The 18,925-nt window shown below is 48.2% G+C and overlaps 1 protein-coding gene across 2 annotated transcripts in view; it reads left to right on the forward strand.

Annotated features, from left to right (window-relative positions):
- The window catches only part of LOC119975871 (glycogenin-1-like), a 101,215-nt gene that overhangs the window by 36,009 nt on the left and 46,281 nt on the right, over positions 1-18,925 (forward strand). For both annotated transcript variants that reach the window (XM_038815758.1, XM_038815759.1), the window contains exon 4: positions 2,727-2,889. In XM_038815758.1, coding sequence (XP_038671686.1) covers positions 2,727-2,889 — 163 coding nt within the window. The remainder of the gene's footprint in view (positions 1-2,726; positions 2,890-18,925) is intronic.

Consider the following 18,925-nt stretch of genomic DNA (forward strand, 5'->3'; position numbering starts at 1 on the left):
CCTTGATGAATGTACCCTAACAGTTTGATTGCCATGTTGCAAAATAATTGTTTTGCCATCTATGCCTATGATCTTCCCTGGGCCTTTCCATTCATTAATATTGCCTCTCTTACAGTACACGATGTCTCCTTGCTGAAAAACGGTATTTGATGGCCGTACGCTATGCCTTAAAGCTCTGTGAATTCTTCCAGAGACTTCTGCTTCCAAAAAAGCTTTTCTACTGCTATGTAATGCATTTAAATGCTCAGCAAAGGCAGAGATAATTGTAATCCCTTCCCAAGCTGGAGGCTGGACATCCAAAATGGACGGAATTTCAGGATTTCTACCAAACACTAATTGATAGGGACTATAGCCCCCAGCCATCTGCAATGAATTCTTTGCATGTACTGCCCATGCTGAAGCTGAATTTAGCTTGCAGTTTGGTCTATCTGCCACAATTTTTCAGAGCATGTCATCTATTACCGCATGGTTCCTTTCACACACACCATTTCAAAATGGGCTTTCCGCAGCCATATTCATAACTGTGATATTCACGTTTTCACACATATCCCTAAACTCATCATTAGCAAATTCTCCCCCATTGTCCGTAAGGAATTTTGCCGGCGGGCCCATTCCTGTCCCTATCCACTTTTACACAATTTGATCCAGAATTACTTTCTTTTCTTTACTTTGTACAATCATTGACTGACTAAATCTGGTTGCTAAATCTACAAATTCAAAATAAATATATTGTTGACTTTATCCGAGATCTTGAGGTCCATGGCCACAATGTCGTTAAAATCCCTGGCCAAAGGTAGGGTTACCATCGGTCGTGCTGGTGTCCTTCTGTACTTACTACAAACTTTACAGCGATCGCTAACCTTGGGCGAAATTCTCCGACCCCCCCCCGCAGGGTCGGAGAATCGCCGGGGGCTGCCGAAAATCCCGCCCCCGCCATGGCAGAAATTCTCCGCCACCCGGGAATGGGCGGGAATCGCGCCACGTGGAGCGGTGAGCCCCCTGCGGCGATTCTCCAGCCCGAGATTGGCCGAAGTCACGCCGCTGGGAGGCCTCTCCCGCCGCCATGGTTTGAACCACCTCTGGTGGCGGCGGGATCGGCGGCGCGTGTGGGGTCCGGGGGGGGGGGCACGGGGCGATCGGACCCCGGGGGGTGCCCCCACGGTGACCAGGCCCACGATCGGGGCCCACCAATCGGCGGGCGGGCTAGTGCCGTGGGGGCACTCTTTTTCTTCGGCCGCCGCCACGGGCTCCACCAAGGCGGAGGCGGAAGAGAATCCCCCAGTGCGCATGCGCCGGTGGTGACGTCAGCGGCAGCTGACGCACCGGCGCATGCGCGAACCGGCGAAGGCCTTTTGGCCAGCCACAGCGCCGGGCGTCCAAGGCTGTTGTGCTGGTTTTGCCGCCAGTCGGCGTGGTGCCAACCGCTCCGGCGCGGGTCGAGCCCCTCAATGTGAGGGCTTGGCCCCCAAAGGTGCGGAGAATTCCACACCTTGGGGATGCCCGACGCCAGAGTGGTTGGTGCCGCTCCGCTACGCCGGGACTACCCGCCCCACCGGGTAGGGGAGAATCCCGCCCCTCTCCATTAGTTTAGTGTAGTCTTCATCCCTTACCCCTGCATCCTTTAATAAATTTTTCAGCGAGGAGATCAATGCACAAATTGCCTATGCAGTTTTAATACAACAAGCTTTTTATCAGCTGAAGTCCCATTTTAGAACGTAGAACATAGAACATTACAGCGCAGTACAGGCCCTTCGGCCCTCGATGTTGCGCCAACCTGTGAAACCACCCTAAATCCCATCTATACTATTCCCTTATCATCCATATGTCTATCCAATGACCATTTCAATGCCCTTAGTGTTGGCGAGTCCACTACTGTTGCAGGTAGGGCATTCCACGCCCTTACTACTCTGAATAAAGAACCTACCTCTGACATCTGTCCTATATCTATCTCCCTTCAATTTAAAGCTATGTCCCCTCGTGCTAGACATCACCAACTGAGGAAAAAGGCTCTCACTATCCACTCTATCTAATCCTCTGATCATCTTGTATGCCTCAATTAAGTCACCTCTTAACCTTCTCTCTAACGAAAACAGCCTCAAGTCCCTCAGCCTTCCTTCATAAGATCTTCCCTCCATACCAGGCAACATTCTGGTAAATCTCCTCTGTACCCTTTCAACTACCATTTGCCAATATGCCATACTTAACATAAATGAGACAACTAATTGGAATGCCTCTTAACCCGTTACTTAACAAAGGTGTCTCTTGAAATGAAATGAAATGAAAATCACTTATTATCACGAGTAGGCTTCAATGAAGTTACTGTGAAAAGCCCCTAGTCGCCACATTCCGGCCCCTGTCCGTGGAGGCTGGTACGGGAATCGAACCGTGCTGCTGGCCTGCTTGGTGTGTTTTAAAAGCCAGCGATTTAGCCCAGTGAGCTAAACCAGCCCCTCTTGCTGAATACCGTACATTTAGGCCTGTACAGGCTTATATACAGATGTGTCTAAGATGTCAGTATGTGAGGTGCACCGTTTGCAGTTCATTGAGTTGTCTGTGTCCATTGAGTCACTCTCCCTTTCAGCAGGAATTTAAACCAAAAGCACAAACCAGATTATAATGCTGTTTCAGCAATGCTCAGATGCACAGAAGGAGGCTGTTCAACTCATCAAATCTTGCGCCAGCTCTCGAGTACACCCCCTAACCAGAGCTTCTGATATCGTTCACAGGTATTATGCAACATCGATGAACTATTTGAAAGAGAAGAACTATCTGCAGCCCCAGATCCTGGTTGGCCGGATTGTTTCAATTCTGGAGTGTTTGTTTACCGCCCTTCCATTGAAACCTACAACGAACTGCTGCAGTTTTCGACAGCTAAGGGCAGCTTTGACGGTATGTTTCATCGTCATAGAGGTTTACAGCATGAAAACAGGCCCTTCAGCCCAACTTGTCCATGCTGTCCAGTTTTTAACCACAACGCCAGTCCCAATTGCCTGCATTTCGCCCATATCCCTTTATACCCATCTTCCCCATATAACTGTCTAAATGCTTTTTAAAAGATAAAATTGTACCCGCCTCGACTACTGCCTCTGGCAGTTTGTTCCACACACTCAACACCCTCTGTGTGGGGGAAAAAATTGCCCCTCTGGACCCTTTTTGTGAGAAATCTTTTGTGTGTGACCTCTGGCCCCTGGTTTGAAATTGCAGCAATATCTGTTGCACTGACACCTCTCACTGGTCAGCACTCTGTATGCTTCTGAATTTGTATGGTGCATTTTTTTGCAAATTGTGTGCTGTAATTCGGGAAGTCGCCCAAGTTGAATTGTAGTAAGCAACATGACTCCATCTCGAGCAAACAGACATCATTTTTTGAAAACACGTTCTTGTGATTTGGCCATCTGGACATTTTCTAGCAAGACCAGTATCTGTAATCTATCCTTAGTTGTCCCCAAGAAGTGAAGTGGCGATGGTACTGCTCAAATCGTTTATGTATTAATAGAACTATCATCCACTTTAAATGTGCTGTTGCAGAATGAAGGGGGGGGGTGGTTTAAGGGTGTGGGAGTTGCAGGATTTTGAGTCTGTAGTAATCCACGGGAGGCAGGAGTTCCGTCACCACACCAATATTTATTTACAATAACGATATTACAGGAGCAGCTACAAACAGTGCTGGTAACAGTCCAGTCAACTTAAGACTGGCTCACAAAGCCTACACAGGTGATTATATGGGCCCCCTCGATGAGCTATCATTGAGGGAGCTCATACTCCAATTGGCCAACCAATAAAGCCAATTGGGGTTCATTACAGAGTCCCTGCCCATAATGGAATGATGGTGTAGGTTTCAAGTCCATATGAGAAAATTGGAGATGAAGTCTCCATGCACCTGCTACTTGTCCTTCTCGGGCAGTGATGGGCAACCTAGGCTAGTGAGCGGTCCGCATGAATGGCCCTCCATCTCTGGGCTGCAAGACTGAAATTGGCTTGTTCACTAACCATGACCCCGTGGAAAAGATGAAATACATTTAATACATGCCGAATATTTCATAACCAGCTGCAGAAAATGATTAAATCAATCATCCACTTCAAATGGTAAAAACAAAATAAAGACTTTGGTGCAGAGGGAGCTCAAGGTCAATGTTGTGAGCAATCGGCACACATCTCACTTCATCTTTTACGTGCAAATCACTTCAGTCATACTAGTAGGAAAAGAAACTACATGGACAGGAATCATCAAAAAGTGGCAACCCTGCATTGCGTTGCGTGGGCAATGGTCAACAGAATGTCTTGTGGGCAGCATTCTAACATGTGCCCCCTACTCTCTAGACCAGGTTTGATACCGCTTTAACTTTATTTGCCCACATGAAGTGGAGCTGAGTTTCCTTGAACTGCTGCAGTCTGTGTGGCGAGATTATTGCCGATGTGCTATTGCGGAATGGTGGGGGGCACTAGGTGTGGCATACCCACAGTTGGTACGCAGCAAAACTGTGGTAGTATTTAAAGCTGAAATCGTTCTTGAGCTGTCTTATAATGGTGAGTTTGAATTGTACTTAACTTCTCTCCATTTTTGATGGCAGTTCTGCAGATTCCTTTATGAGAAAAATATAAGCAGTCTTTGGATCCCAGGACGCAGACTTCTTGATACAAGTTTGGAAGTATAACTCTGCTCTGCCCCCCCTCATCCAGCTATTCACCCGTTAATAGTTTAAATTGTCTGATCCTAATTAGGAAGATAACTTTTGCTTCACTTAAAATTTTGGAATTGTAAGTGTGAAACATTTAAGACCAGTAGTTGCAGGAGAAAGACGAGCTTGACGCAATAACAAACAACTATTGGCAAAATACTATAGTGGTGACACTGCTCCAAGATCTATTAATAATGTTTTTTGATACGGCCCGGCAAGCACAATTGGTTTCATGATGGAAATGAGTAAACTTTGTGTTGACTAACTATAAATAAATGAATAAATAAGGGAGTGCATGCCCAAGGCTAATCGCACACCAACTATAACTATATAAAGAAAGTTGACTAAACCCCCTCCGATTACAATGCACTCCCTTCTCCAAATAAGGAATTGTGCAATTGGCTATATAATGTGGTCAAAAATATAAGAACTCAGTAAGTGATCTAATGTTAAAAGTTTAATGGATGTAATATATCTTATTTCTTTCTCTCGCGTGCTCTCTCTCTCGTTTTCTCTCTCTCTCGTTCTCGTTCTCTCTCGTTCTCTCTCTCTCTCTCGTTCTCTCGCTCTCTCGCTCTCTCGCTCGTTCTTTCTCTCGCTCTCTCGCTCTCGTTGTCTCGTTCTCTCTCTCGTTCTCTCTCTCGTTCTCTCTCTCGTTCTCTCTCTCGTTCTCTCTCTCGTTCTCTCTCTCTCTCGTTCTCTCTCTCTCTCGTTCTCTCTCTCTCTCGTTCTCTCTCTCTCTCGTTCTCTCTCTCTCTCGTTCTCTCTCTCTCTCGTTCTCTCTCTCTCTCTCTCGTTCTCTCTCTCTCTCTCCTCTCTCTCTCTCTCTCTCCCGTTCTTGTTCTCTCCTCTCTCGTTCTCTCTCTCTCTCGTGCTCTCTCTCTCTCGTGCTCTCTCTCTCTCGTGCTCTCTCTCTCGTACTCTCGTGCTCTCTCTCTCTCTCGTGCTCTCTCTCTCTCTCTCTCGTGCTCTCTCTCTCTCTCTCTCGTGCTCTCTCTCTCTCGTGCGCTCTCTCTCTCTCGTGCGCTCTCTCTCGTTTCTCTCTCTCTCTCGTTTTCTCTCTCTCTCTCGTTTTCTCTCTCTCTCTCGTTTCTCTCTCACTCTCGTTTTCTCTCTCTCTCTCGTTTTCTCTCTCTCTCTCGTTTTCTCTCTCTCTCTCGTTTTCTCCTTCCCTGCATACCTCTCAACTATTCTCCCTGTTTTCCTTCACGTTTGAAGCATGTGCTGTGGCTGGAAGCAATTAGAAAGACCAAGTGAATCCTGGAGTTGTAGGCCCCTTGTACTTCCCAGTACAAAAGTTTCTTCCAGGAGATGGGCCTGTGTGAGACGGTACTTGGAGCATGGCAATGAACCAGCCCACTAAACGTGCAGAGCCCGAGGCCTGGGCAGGTACTGGTGAGAAGCAGTGGAGAAGCTCATGTTAAAATGTTGAGCATTATTCCATCACAAAGATGAGAAAGAGAATTCAGAGTTTTCCAATTCTTTGTTTTCTCAGTGCTTCTCAAATGAAATAAAAACAATAAATGCTGGAAACACAAAACCGACCAGGCAGCACCAATGGAGGGAGAAACCGAGTTAATGCAAACTCTGGGCAAGATCTAACGGAAAAGTATTTGTAGTGGGTTTGGCTGGGAGTTTCTCCCTGGCTCTTAGCAGCAGCGGCAGGGAGCTTGCCGCTATCTAATCATGATTGGGCACTGGGGAATTTCTCCCCAGTCAAGCCCACAAGCAGACAGTAAGGGGGGGGGCATTGGGCCACCGAATTTGAATGTTAAGCTCTGGAGGTTGCACTGGAAATCTAACCCCAGGAGTGCTGCTGCGCAGAGGTGGGGGAGGACGAAGATCTTGTAATTTTTAAACTCCCTCCCCTGGTCCATGAGATCTGCTATGCAGCACCCTGTGATCTGGACCGAGTGCGAACCGGAGGCCGGAGCGATTTTTTGTTTTTGTTTGACTGGGTAAACAGGAAGAGCGCAGCGTCTTACCGTGGCGGGGTGGACGAAACTCTCGGGGATTACACGTGGAGTCAGGGGCCCAAAATGGCGGCGCCCGGGGATCGCACGTGGGCGGTGGGGGCAGCGAGGTCCGCGGGCTGCATGGTGCCCCTGAGGAGAGCAGGGGGGAGGACCCGCGGTCGCTGCTCAGGACTGCAGCGACCGCTTTTGACACAGATGGCCGCAAAGTGGCCCTTCTTGCCACAGCCTTTACAGGTTGCGGAGAGGGCCGGGCAGCGCTGGCGGGGGTGCTTTGCCTGGCCGCAAAAGTAGCAGCGGGGCCCCGTGGGTTTATCGGAGCGCCCTGTGGCGCAGGCCTGGGGGGGGTCAGAGTCCGCGGGGGTGAGGGAGGTTGCGTTCCATGCTGCCCAGGGGGCCGCCGCGCGGTCGGCGGCGTCCGCGCGGGTGTTACGATTCGCAACGTCTAGGGAGGAGGCGAGGGCCCGTGCCTCCGTGAGGCTTAAGGTCTCTCTCTCTAAAAGTCTTTGGCGGATCTGCAAAGATTGCATACCCGCAACGAAAGCGTCTCTGATCAAAAGTTCGGTGTGCTCGGCAGCAGAAACTTGTGGGCAACCGCAGTTCCTCCCCAGAACGAGGAGGGCCCGGTAAAATTCGGCCAGAGACTCAGCAGGAAGTTGCTGCCTCGTGGCCAGTAAGTGCCGAGCATAGACATGGTTCACCGGCCGAATGAAATGTCCTTTAAGCAAGTCCATGGCCGCGTCGTAATCTTTCGTGTCCTCTATGAGCGTGTACACGGCGGTGGTGACGCACAAGTGGAGGATGTGCAATTTCTGTTCCCTCGCGGGACGTTTTCGGCTGTACTCAAGTAGCTATTGAAGCAAGCCAGCCAGTGCTTAAATGCTGCTGTTGCATTTGCTGCGTGCGGGCTGAGTCGAAGACTCTCCGGCTTGATGCAAAGCTCCATCCTTTAAAATCGTGTGTATTAAATTGATGCACAATCAATGGACACGAAATGTGGATAAAGTCCGAACGATAGGCTTTAATACACAAGAAGTGTACCCGGCAGCAGACATACAGAAGAATGGCAGACTGCCGGGGAACACGGGTTCTTATACCCCGCCTCGGAGGCGGAACTACCTACTTCTCAGCCAATCGGCTGAGAGGCACATGACAACACTGTTTCTAATCTCAGCCCATACTACCTCAGTAGACGAGTCCTCATCAAACATCCTTTCTGCCACCATAATACTGTCCTTGAATAACAATGCCACCCCTCCCCCTCTTTTACCACCTTCCCTGAGCTTATTGAAATATCTAAACTCTGCAACAACCATTCCTGTCCCTGCTCTAGCCATGTCTCCGAAATGGCCACAACATCGAAGTCCTAGGTACCAACCCATGCTGCAAGTTCACCCATCTTATTCCGGATGCTCCTTGCGTTGAAGTAGACACACTTTAAACTACCGTCCTGCCTGCTGGTACACTCCTGCAACCTTGAAACCTTACTCATGACCTCACTACTCTCAACCTCCTGTATACTGGAGCGACAATTCAGGTTCCCAACTCCCTGCTGAATTAGTTTAAACCCTCCCAAAGAGCATTAGCAAATTTCCCCCCCCAGGATATTGGTACCCCTCTGGTCCAGGTGTAGTCCATCCTGTTTATAGAGGTCCCACCTACCCCAGAATGAGCCCCAATTATCCAGGTATCTGAAACCCTCCCTCCTGCACCATCCCTGTAACCAAGTGTTCAACTGCTCTCTCTCCCTATTCCTCATCTCGCTAGCACGTGGCGCGGGTAACCACCCAGAGATAATAACTCTGTTCTAACTCTAAGTTTCCACCTTGGTCCCTGAATTCCTGCCTTACATCCCTATCCCTTTTCATACCTATGTCGTTGGTGCCTATATGGACCACGACTTGGGGCTGCTCCCCCTCCCCCTTAAGGATCCCGAAAACACGATCCGAGACATCACGGACCCTGGCACCTGGGAGGCAACACATGAACCACGAGTCTCTCTCGATCCCACAGAATCTCCTATCAATCCCCCTAAATATGGAGTCTCCAATGACTAATGCTCTACTCCTCTCCCCCCTTCCCTTCTGAGCAACAGGGACAGACTCTGTGCCAGAGACCTGTACCCCATGGCTTACCTCTGGTAAGTCGTTCCCCCCACCAGTATCCAAAGCGGTATACTTGTTACTAAAGGGAACGACCAGAGAGGATCCCTGTACTAACTGCTTCCTCCCAGCCCCTCTCACCATCGCCCATCTATCTTCATTCTTCGGAGTAACCACATCCCTGAAGCTTCTATCTATGACCACCTCTGCCTCCCGAATGATCCGAAGTTCATCCAACTCCTTCTCCAGTTCCCGAACACGGTTTCTGAGGAGCTGGAGATGGGTGCACTTACCACAGGTGAAATCAGCAGGGACACTGACGGCGTCCCTCGCCACAAACATTCTGCAGGAGGAACATTGCACTGCCTTCCTTGACTAGCTTCCACGGCCGTGTACCAAAAGAGTTGCTATTTTAAAGAAAATAATTAAAATTGCACATTCAAGTTGGCACCACCAATGATAATTCTTAACCTGACAGTGGGAGATGTAATTTGATCAGCGAAAGCAAGTGGTTCTGAAACAGAGTGGTTCTGAAGCAGAGTGGTTGAGGTCCTACATTAAGAATTTAGGAAGTTTGATAACAGATTGATAGACATGATTGGGAAGGTTAGAATCTCTGGATTACTGCCGTGTTGTGTGCCAGCCAGTCAGTAAGGAGTAGGAGATAAGAGCAGATCGGGGGGGGGGGGGGAGAAGGTGCGCATTATTGGGAGTGTAGTATAGGCCCCCAGTCAGGGAGAGATGGAAGGGCAGATATGTAGATTAATCTCCGAGAAATGTAAATATAATATTGGAGGATTTCAACTTTCCCAATATTAACAGGAAGGGTTCAAGTGGGAATGGCTCAGTTGTGGCAGAATTCTTAAAATGTATCCAGGAGAGCTTTTTATGTCAGAACATAAAGTCCAACAAGAGAGGGGATGGTGCTGGACCTAGTTTTAGGGAGTGAAGCCAGGCAAGTGGTAGAAGTTTCAGTGGGGGAGCATTTTGGTGACAGTAACCATAACTCGGTGGGATTTAAGGTAGTTATGGGAATGGACAAAGATGGACCGGAAATAAAGTTTTGAAGTGGGGAACGGCAATTTTAATAGGCTAAGACAGGATCTGGTCAAACCAACTGGGAGCAGCTACTTGCAAGAAAATCTGCAGAGCAATGGGATTCATTCACAAAGAAAATCGAGAGAGTCTAGGGCCAACGTGTTGCCATAAAGGTAAAGTGTGGGAGCAACAAGTCCAGAGAACCCTGGATGTCAAGGGATATCCAGGGTTGGATAAGGAAAAAAAGGGAGCCCCATACCGAGAGCTCAAAACAGCGGAAGCCCTGGAGGAGTATGGTGCAGGGTGTTACTTAAAAACTAAATTGGGAGTGTTGGGGGGGGGGGGGGGGCAGCAAAGAACACTGGCGAGTAAAGTTGAGGAAAATCCAACAGTGTTTGATAAGTGTATTAATGGCAAGAGGATGACCGCAGGAAGAGTAGATCCTATTATGGTTTAACATGACAATCTGTGTGTGGCGCCGGAGAATGTTGGTGAGGTTTTAAATGTGTACTTTGTCTCTGTGTTCAGAATGGAGAAGTACATGAACACAATGCAGCTATCGAAATCGGAAAGTAGGACTGTGATGTTCTCGAACGACTTAACATTGAGAGCGAGGAAGTATAAAAAGTGGATAAGTACCTTGGTCCAGATGGGATTTGTCCAAGGCTACTGTGGGAAGTGAGGATTGCAGAGACACTGACAAATTTCAAATCTTCTTTGGCTACAGGAAATGTGCCAGTGGTAATTTGGTACCATTATTCAAGAAGGGTTGTAGGGATAAAACAAGAAATTACAAGTCGGTGAGTCTAACTTCATTGGGAGGGAAACTATTGGAAACATTTTGAGGGACAGAATTAATTGCGTCTTGGTGAGGCAAGGATTAGAACATAGAACAGTACAGCACAGAACAGGCCCTTCGGCCCTCAATGTTGTGCCAAGCCATGATCACCCTACTCAAACCCACGTATCCACCCTATACCCGTAACCCAACAACCCCCCCCTTAACCTTACTTTTATTAGGACACTATGGGCAATTTAGCATGGCCAATCCACCTAACCCGCACATCTTTGGACTGTGGGAGGAAACCGGAGCACCCGGAGGAAACCCACGCACGCAGGGGGAGGACGTGCAGACTCCACACAGACAGTGACCCAGCCGGGAATCGAACCTGGGACCCTGGAGCTGTGAAGCATTTATGCTAACCACCATGCTACCCTGCTGCCCCCAATTAATCTAGGATTGTCTGCATGGCTTTGTCAAAGGGACATCACGTCTTACAAATTTGACATGAGTTTTTCGAGGAGGGGACTAGGTGTGTAGATGTGGGCAGTGCAGTTGATATACTCTGCATGGACTTCAGTACGGCTTTCACATGAGAAGGTCTCACATGAGAGACTGATCAAAAAGATAAGAACTCATGGGATCCAGGGCAATTCGGCAAATTGGCTCCATGGCAGGAGGCCAAGGGTGATGGTCGATGATTGATTGTTTTTGTGACTGGAAGCCGTGTGCATGGTTTTCCACAGGGATTGGGATCCGTGCTGGGTCCCTTGCCGATTGCAGTGTACATTAATGATCTGGACATGAATGTAGGCAGCATGATCAGTAAGTTTGTGGCACCGTGGTTAACACTGCTGCCTGACAGTGGCAGGAACGTGGGTTCAATTCCAGTCTTGGATGACTATGTGTGAAGTTTGCACATTCTCCCTTTGTCTGCGTGGGTTTCCTCCGGGTGCTTGGGTTCTCTCCCACAGTCCAGAGATGGGCAGGTTAGGTACATTGACCAATCCATCTAACCTGCACATCTTTGGACTGTGGGAGGAAACTGGAGCACCTGGAGGAAACCCACGCAGATGGGGAGAAAGTGCAATCTCCACATCACCCGAGGCCGGAATTGAATCTGGGACCCTGGACCTGGGAGGCAGCAGTGCTAACCACTGTGCCGCCCGGTAGGACCCCAGGAAGTACAGAGGATCAGAGGGATCTTGGTATGCATATCCATAGATTCCTGGAGGTAGTAGGACGGGTAGATTTGGTGGTTAAGAAGGCATATGACTGTTTGCCTATTAGCCGGAGCATAAAATACAAGGGCTGGGAGGTTATGATGGAGCTGTCTAAAACACTGGTTAGGCCACAGCTGGAGTACTGTGTGCAGTTCTGGTCACGATAGGAAAGAAGTAATTGCACTCGAGAGGGTGCAGGAGATTCACCAGGATGTTGCCTGGGCCGGTCCAGCTATCGAGAGAGACTGGGATAGGCTGGGGTTACTTTCCTTGAAGCAGAGAAGGCTGAGGAGGAACCTGATTGAGGCATAGAAAATTGAGGGGCATGGGGCAGCGCAGTGGTTAGCACGGCTGCGCACGGTGCCGAGGTCCCAGGTTCGATCCTGGCTCTGGGTCACTGTCCGTGGGGTGTTTGCACCTGCTCCCCGTGCAGGCTGGGTGGATTGGCCACGCTAAAATAGCCCCTTAATTGGAAAAAATGAATTGGCACCCTAAATTTAAAAAAATATCTAAAAATTATGAGGGGCATAGATAGGGTGGGAAGGTGCTTTTTCCGCTTTGTAGAGGGGTCAAAAATCAGGGGCACACGTTTATGGTAACGGTTTATAAGAGAACTTTTTTTACCCAGAAGGTGGCTGGAATCTGGATCTCATTGCCTGGAAGTGCTGGAAAATGGGATTCGAGTAGCTCGGTGCTTGATGGCCAGCGCAGACACGATGGGCTGAACGACCTCTCTCCGTGTTATAAAGACTCTGATTCTGACTCTACATTTAAACCGCATTGCAGAGTGAGAGTTCTTCTCCAGAATTGACACCCAAACTCTCAAGTATTTTAAACTTGGTTGCTGATAAAGAAATACTTACGATAAAAGTGTAGAGACCGGAATGGGATAGCCCTTGCAAAGATGTATGACGATGGAGGGTTAGCCTGTGGCACAGTGGTTAGCACTGCTGCCTCGTAGCGCCAGGGTCCCGCGTTCCATTCCAGCCTCTGGCGACTCCCTGTGTGGAGTTTAGACATTCTCCCCGTGTCTGTGTGGGTTTCCTACAGTTCCCACCCACATTCGAAAGATGTGCAGGTTATGTGGGTTGACCATGCTCAATTGCTCCTTAGTGTCCAAAGGTTAGGTGGAATTACAGGGTTACAGAGAGGGCCGAGGTAGGGTGCTCTTGTGTAAAATCGATGGGCCAAATGGTTTAGCCTGGTGAGCTAAACCAGCCTTGAGCCGACTCCCGTTACCCGTACTGGTACCGTACCTGACCAAGTTGTGATGGCTCTTTCTAATAAATGTAGGTGTACCCGATTCTTTATTTCTAATTAAGGGGCAATTTAGAGTGGCCAATTCGCTTACCCTGCACACCGTTGGGTTGTGGTGGTGAGACCCATGCAAACACGGGGAGAATGTGCAAACTCCACACGGACAGTGACCCAGAGCCGTGATCGAACCTCAGCACCATAATGCAGCAGTGCTAACCACTGAGCCACCGTGCCGCCCTGAGTCATGATGCCTTTAAACATTCTGGAGACGTTACCGTGTCCGTGAGACAAATTGGGTTGTGGACACAATAGACCCTATACTGTCCAGAATGAAGCATATCATTGTGAATGATGGTTCCCCTCGTCCCGTTTCGCCTTATTTGATCAGGAGACATGAATTGAGCTGCGAGGACGCTATGGGGTTTGCATGTCATCGTTCCGGGTCCTGGCAGACGGCTGTTATTGGAGGAGTTACATAATGCCCACCCAGGCAAATCTAAAATGAAGATGTTGAGCTACGTGTGGTGGCCATTCATCGACGCTGACATTACTAGCATGGTCGGGCATTACAACCATGTCCAGAACAGCGGAATTTGGCCGTTGCCACCCCTCTGCATCCCTGGGAATGGCCCGTTCGGCCTTCAGTGGCCTTGACTTCCTTTTGTTAGTAGACGCCCACTCAATGGATGAATGAATACCAGAAGAAGTCTGCTACATCTTTGCTGCATGTGAGCAATTGCACCAGCGTCTTTGTTTCCATGGTGTACCCAAGGTCCTCGTTTCGTACTGTGTTTACCCGTACGAGAATTCCAGCTGTTTATATCTTTCAATGGGATCAGGCACATAAATTTGGCACTATACCACCCACCGTCAAATGGGTTGGCAGAGGGCGCAGTGCACACCTTCAAGGCCGGAATGAGGAAACAGTCACTGGCTTCCTTGGATCTCAAGATTTCAATTTTTTGTTTTCACATAGGATTATCCCACATTCCACAATGGGAGTTGCTCCGGCGAAGTTGGTTCTGGTCAGCTGTTGGCGGAATCAACTGAGTTTGATCTTCCCGAATTCGGTAGGGGGGGGGGGGGGGGGGGGTGGAGTCCAGGCAAGATCTCCAAAAACTGAACCAAGACTCATCGAGGGCAGAGAACATTTGAAATAAATATCCCAGTTTACATAAGGAACTTTGGAAATAGACCGAGCTGAGTCTCGGAGTTTGCGGTAGTCAAGACAGGCCCGATGTCATATGACGTTCTGCCCCAGGACAAGGAAGAGGATCATTTGAGAAGAAGCGCGCCTTCACTAGAGGCAGCAGCCTCTTCAACATCCAACCTACCCATGGTTAGTACCGATCAGGGCTTGAAGTGACCAAACGGACCGTCATGAGTCCAGTATCTATGAATGCTGGGCAAGGAGGAGTGGAGGCCAAGAAGCTACCAGTACCCGCAGAAGAAATTGGAGAGACCGGTCCAAGTAAGACCATTCCCGAGGGAGAACCCCAGCCAGCGGTACTTCGTCACTCCCAACGCAAACGGGGGTTGATAGACTGAGCTATTGAGAGCACGATCTCCAGTACGTGGGAGGAGGTACTAGTGGACCTGAAGGGAGATGGATGTTGCAGCGAACATGGGGGGTCACATGACCTCCCTGACCAAGGCCTCGGCCGCCACGTGATGCCCAGCCTACATGATGCACAGCTTATCAGGACAAAGAGCGCATGATTCCAACAGGCTGGGGACCTTAAAAACCTGCAGAACTGATACAGCTTGGGAGAAGATTTGGAGTTGCTGACTGTTATTGTAATGTTCCTTTTATGCTTTCAGTAAATAGTTTTTTGCCTCTAAACCGTCTGTCACTGTTGTCCACTGATGGTCACCTGGAGTTGCTGTTGCTACACATGGCAACTATTATCATGTCAAGATCCCCTCTGATTCACTAATGCCGTTGAGGGAAGGGAATCTCTTCTGGTCTGGCCAACATGTGACTTCAGATCCACAGCAATACGGTTGACTTTTAACTACCCTCTGAAATGGCCGAACAATTGGGGATGGACAACAAATGCTGGCCTTGCAAGTGGTGTCGAGATGCCATGGATGAATAAATGTCCCTTTCGGACATCCAAGAACTGAAAGCTGGTGCAGAGGCAAAAAAGTGGATGAGGAAGAATCGATTGATCTGAAGGAACGCCATCACTCGGCCTGACACCTTACAGTGACCAGAAGACACTGACGTTGTGTGCAATTTAGAGAGGCGCTTAGATTCAATATCAACACATGGTTCAACACTCTGGACAAATGGATTGCAGCGAGGGCAGGGGGAATGCATAACACATGCCAATTCACGGTGAGGCCACAGAAGAGTTCTACTTCAGTGGACTCATGAGGACTTCAGTGGGACACTGAATAGAAAGATAAATGGAGATGTACACTCAAATGCTTAATAGAAACATAGAAAACAGGTGCAGGAGTATGCCATTTGGCCCTTCGAGTCTGCGCCAACATTCAATATGATCATGGCTGATCATGTTTTGTGAGGGCCACAAAGAATCCAGCACAAGTTTGTAGAGTCGAAAAGAAATAACTTTATTTACAATTACATATATGCAACAGCAGCTTTGCTCACTTCCTCTCTAGCTGGTTCCACACCGGCCAGCTCTATTTATGCAGGTGACTGCTAATGATTTCTCCACCCCCCCCCCCCCCCCCTCATTGGGGATGCTTATATGCACTAATGATTGTGGAATTGGCAATAGTCCCCAGCCAGTAGTAATCAGCCAGGCTATAAACATCATGCAAATTCAGTATCCCACTCCCGCTTTCTCTCCATACCCCTCGATCCCTTTAGCCGCAAGGGCCACGTCCAGCTCCCTCTTGAATATATCCAATGCAACTGGCCCCAATTGTGGTGGAGAGTTCCACAAGTTCACAGCTCCCTGAGAAAAGAAGTTCTTCCTCATCTCAGTCCTGAATGGCTTACTCCTTCTTCTTAAGCTGTGACCCGCTAGTTTTGGACATCCCCAACATTGGGACCATTCTTCCCGCATCTAGCCAGTCCAGTCCCATCAGGATTTTATGTGTTTCTGTGAGATCCCCTCTCATTCTTCTAAACTCCAGTATGTACAAGCTCAGTCAATCCAGTCTTTCTTCATATGTCAGGTCCTGCCATCCCGGGAATTAGTCTGGTGAACCTTCGCTGGACACCCTCAAATGCAAAATGTCCTTCTTCAAACTAGGAGACTAAAAATGCTCACAATACTCAAGGTGTGGCCTCACCAAGGCCCTGTATAACTGCAGCAAGACATCCCTACGCCTATACTCCAATCCTCTCGCTATGAAGGCCAGCAGCCATTAGCTTTCCTCACCGCCTGCTGTACCTGTATGCGAACCTTCAGCGACAGTTCCACCATGACACCCAGGTCCATAATAATAATAATCTTTATTATTGTCCCAAGTAGGCTTACATTAACACTGCAATGAAGTCACTTTGAAAATCCCCTCGTCGCCACATTCCGGCGCCTGTTCGGGTACACTGAGGGAGAATTCAGAATGTCCAAATTATCTTAACAGCACGTCTTTCGGGACTTGTGGGAGGAAACCGGAGTACCCGGAGGAAACCCACGCAGTCACGGAGAGAATATGCAGACACCGCACAGACAGTGACCCAAGCCAGGAATTGAACCTGCCGCTGTGAAGGAACAGTGCTAACCACTGTGCTGCCCGGTCTCATTGCACTTCCCCTTTTCCTAAATGCCACCATTCAGATCATCTGTCTTCCTGTTTTTGCCACCAAAGCGGATAACCTCACATTTATCTGCATTATATTATATTTGCCCACTTTGCCTGTCCAAGCCACCCTGCAGCCTCTTTGCATCCTGCTCACAGCACACACTGCCACCCAGCTTTGTGTCATCGCCAAATTTGGAGATATTGCGTGCAATTCCTTCGCCCAAATCGCTCATGTATATTGTGAACAGCTGGGGTCCCAGCACTGAATGAACCCTGCGGTACCCGACTAGTCACTGCCTGCCACTCTGAAAAGGACCAGTTTATTCCCACTCTCTGCTTCCTGTCTGCCAACCAGTTCTCTATCCACATCAATACATTACCCCCCAATACCATAAGCTTTAATTTTACTCACTAATCTCTTGTGTGGGACCTTGTCAAAAGCCTTTTTGAAAGTCCAAATACACAACATCCACTGGTTCACCCTTGTCCACTTTACTGGTCACATCCTGGGCATTCTGTTTGCTCAAGAAAAGCCATGACAAAGCCTGCTCGACACGACTGAATCATCAATGCAAGTGGCAGCACTGTACTCAGGAAGCACGTACAATTATTGGGTACATTCAAAATTGCTCCATATCTAGGTTCTCTAATCTTCCACATTCTTTGTGCATGTTGCAATCGTATGTTGAATCAATAGCATATCCCTTTGGTTGTAATAGACTGTACTCAACCAGCCTGCACTTGCCCATATTGTTGGGTGGGGTTGCTGGGTTATGGGGATAGGGTGGAGGTGTTGACCTTGGGTAGGGTGCTCTTTCCAAGAGCTGGTGCAGACTTGATGGGCCAAATGGCCTCCTTCTGCACTGTAAATTCCATGAAATCCTCAAAAAAATTCCGAAAGATTTGTAAAGCATGATTTCCCTTTAGTGAATCCATGCTGACTTGGACCGATCCTGTCCCCACTTTCCAAATGCTCAGTTATTCCATCCTTTATAATTGACTCCACCGCCAATGTCCGGCTAAAAACATGGGGTTACATAGGCACAGGAGCTAATGCCCAATAGCCCTGTACCAACTGTGCACAGAGCTTGGGAACCCACCCTTCCCAGTGTAGAAGTGACGCTGTGAGAACACTTGCAGATGCAAACGTGATGTGTTGTTCCACTGAGTGAGACTTGACATGTGCTCAATTATAGGCAGCCATTATTGAATGAACTTTTATTTACACCTCCCCAACACAAGAGGGCAGCAGAGAGAGCAATGCAACAAAACGTTCAGGTCTTGCAAAATACTATAACCATGGCCAGGTCTTGCAAAATACTATAACCATGGCCAATGTCACAAACTTGTTAGGATGAATAAGCATCTTGTGATGCAGTGGAAGCTTAAGACAGCTTTCCCTCTATATCCAGAGTGAAATGCTCCCTGTTATCACATGACTTAACTTTTCAGTTAGTGGTTGAAAAGCTCTTGCTGTAAATTAATATTACTGAGAAGACAGACAACAGCTGAAGCTTTTTGCCCTGCACTTGTTAGGACAAACACAAGAATGCCAAATTTCAAATGATCACAATTTATACCGTAGGAGGAAAGGGTACTGATTGGTTGGCAAGTCGTCTCTGGCTATCGCTTAACGATAGGCTTCTCATGCTTTATAGGTAATTCAATCCTCATGCTTATGGGTAATTCAAAAAAATGTACAAGGCTTGAACATCTTTTGTTTGCAGTAAGATGGCCCCTGTGCATGAATGCATGTCATTTACAACCAGCATAAATGAGCCATGTTACAAGCTAGATTGATTATCTTAAATTGTGTGGCATTTAACCCACTCGGGATTGTTCAGAAAGTGCTGCCCAATAACCGAATCACATCGGGCAGTCGACATTTTGGGCTTTGCAAGCGCAGGCTGGTTGAGTACAGTCTATTACAACCAAAGGAATATGCTATTGATTCAACATACGATTGCAACATGCACAAAGAATGTCAGAAGATTAGAGAACCTAGATATGGAGTAATTTTGAATGTACCCAATAATTGTACGTGCTTCCTGAGTACAGTGCTGCCACTTGCATTGATGATTCAGTCGTGTCGAGAAGGCTTTGTCATGGCTTTTCTTGAGCAAACAGAATGCCCAAATCAGTCAACATT

The sequence above is a fragment of the Scyliorhinus canicula genome, chromosome 13 (assembly GCF_902713615.1).
Source record: "Scyliorhinus canicula chromosome 13, sScyCan1.1, whole genome shotgun sequence".
NCBI classification, from domain to species: domain Eukaryota; kingdom Metazoa; phylum Chordata; class Chondrichthyes; order Carcharhiniformes; family Scyliorhinidae; genus Scyliorhinus; species Scyliorhinus canicula.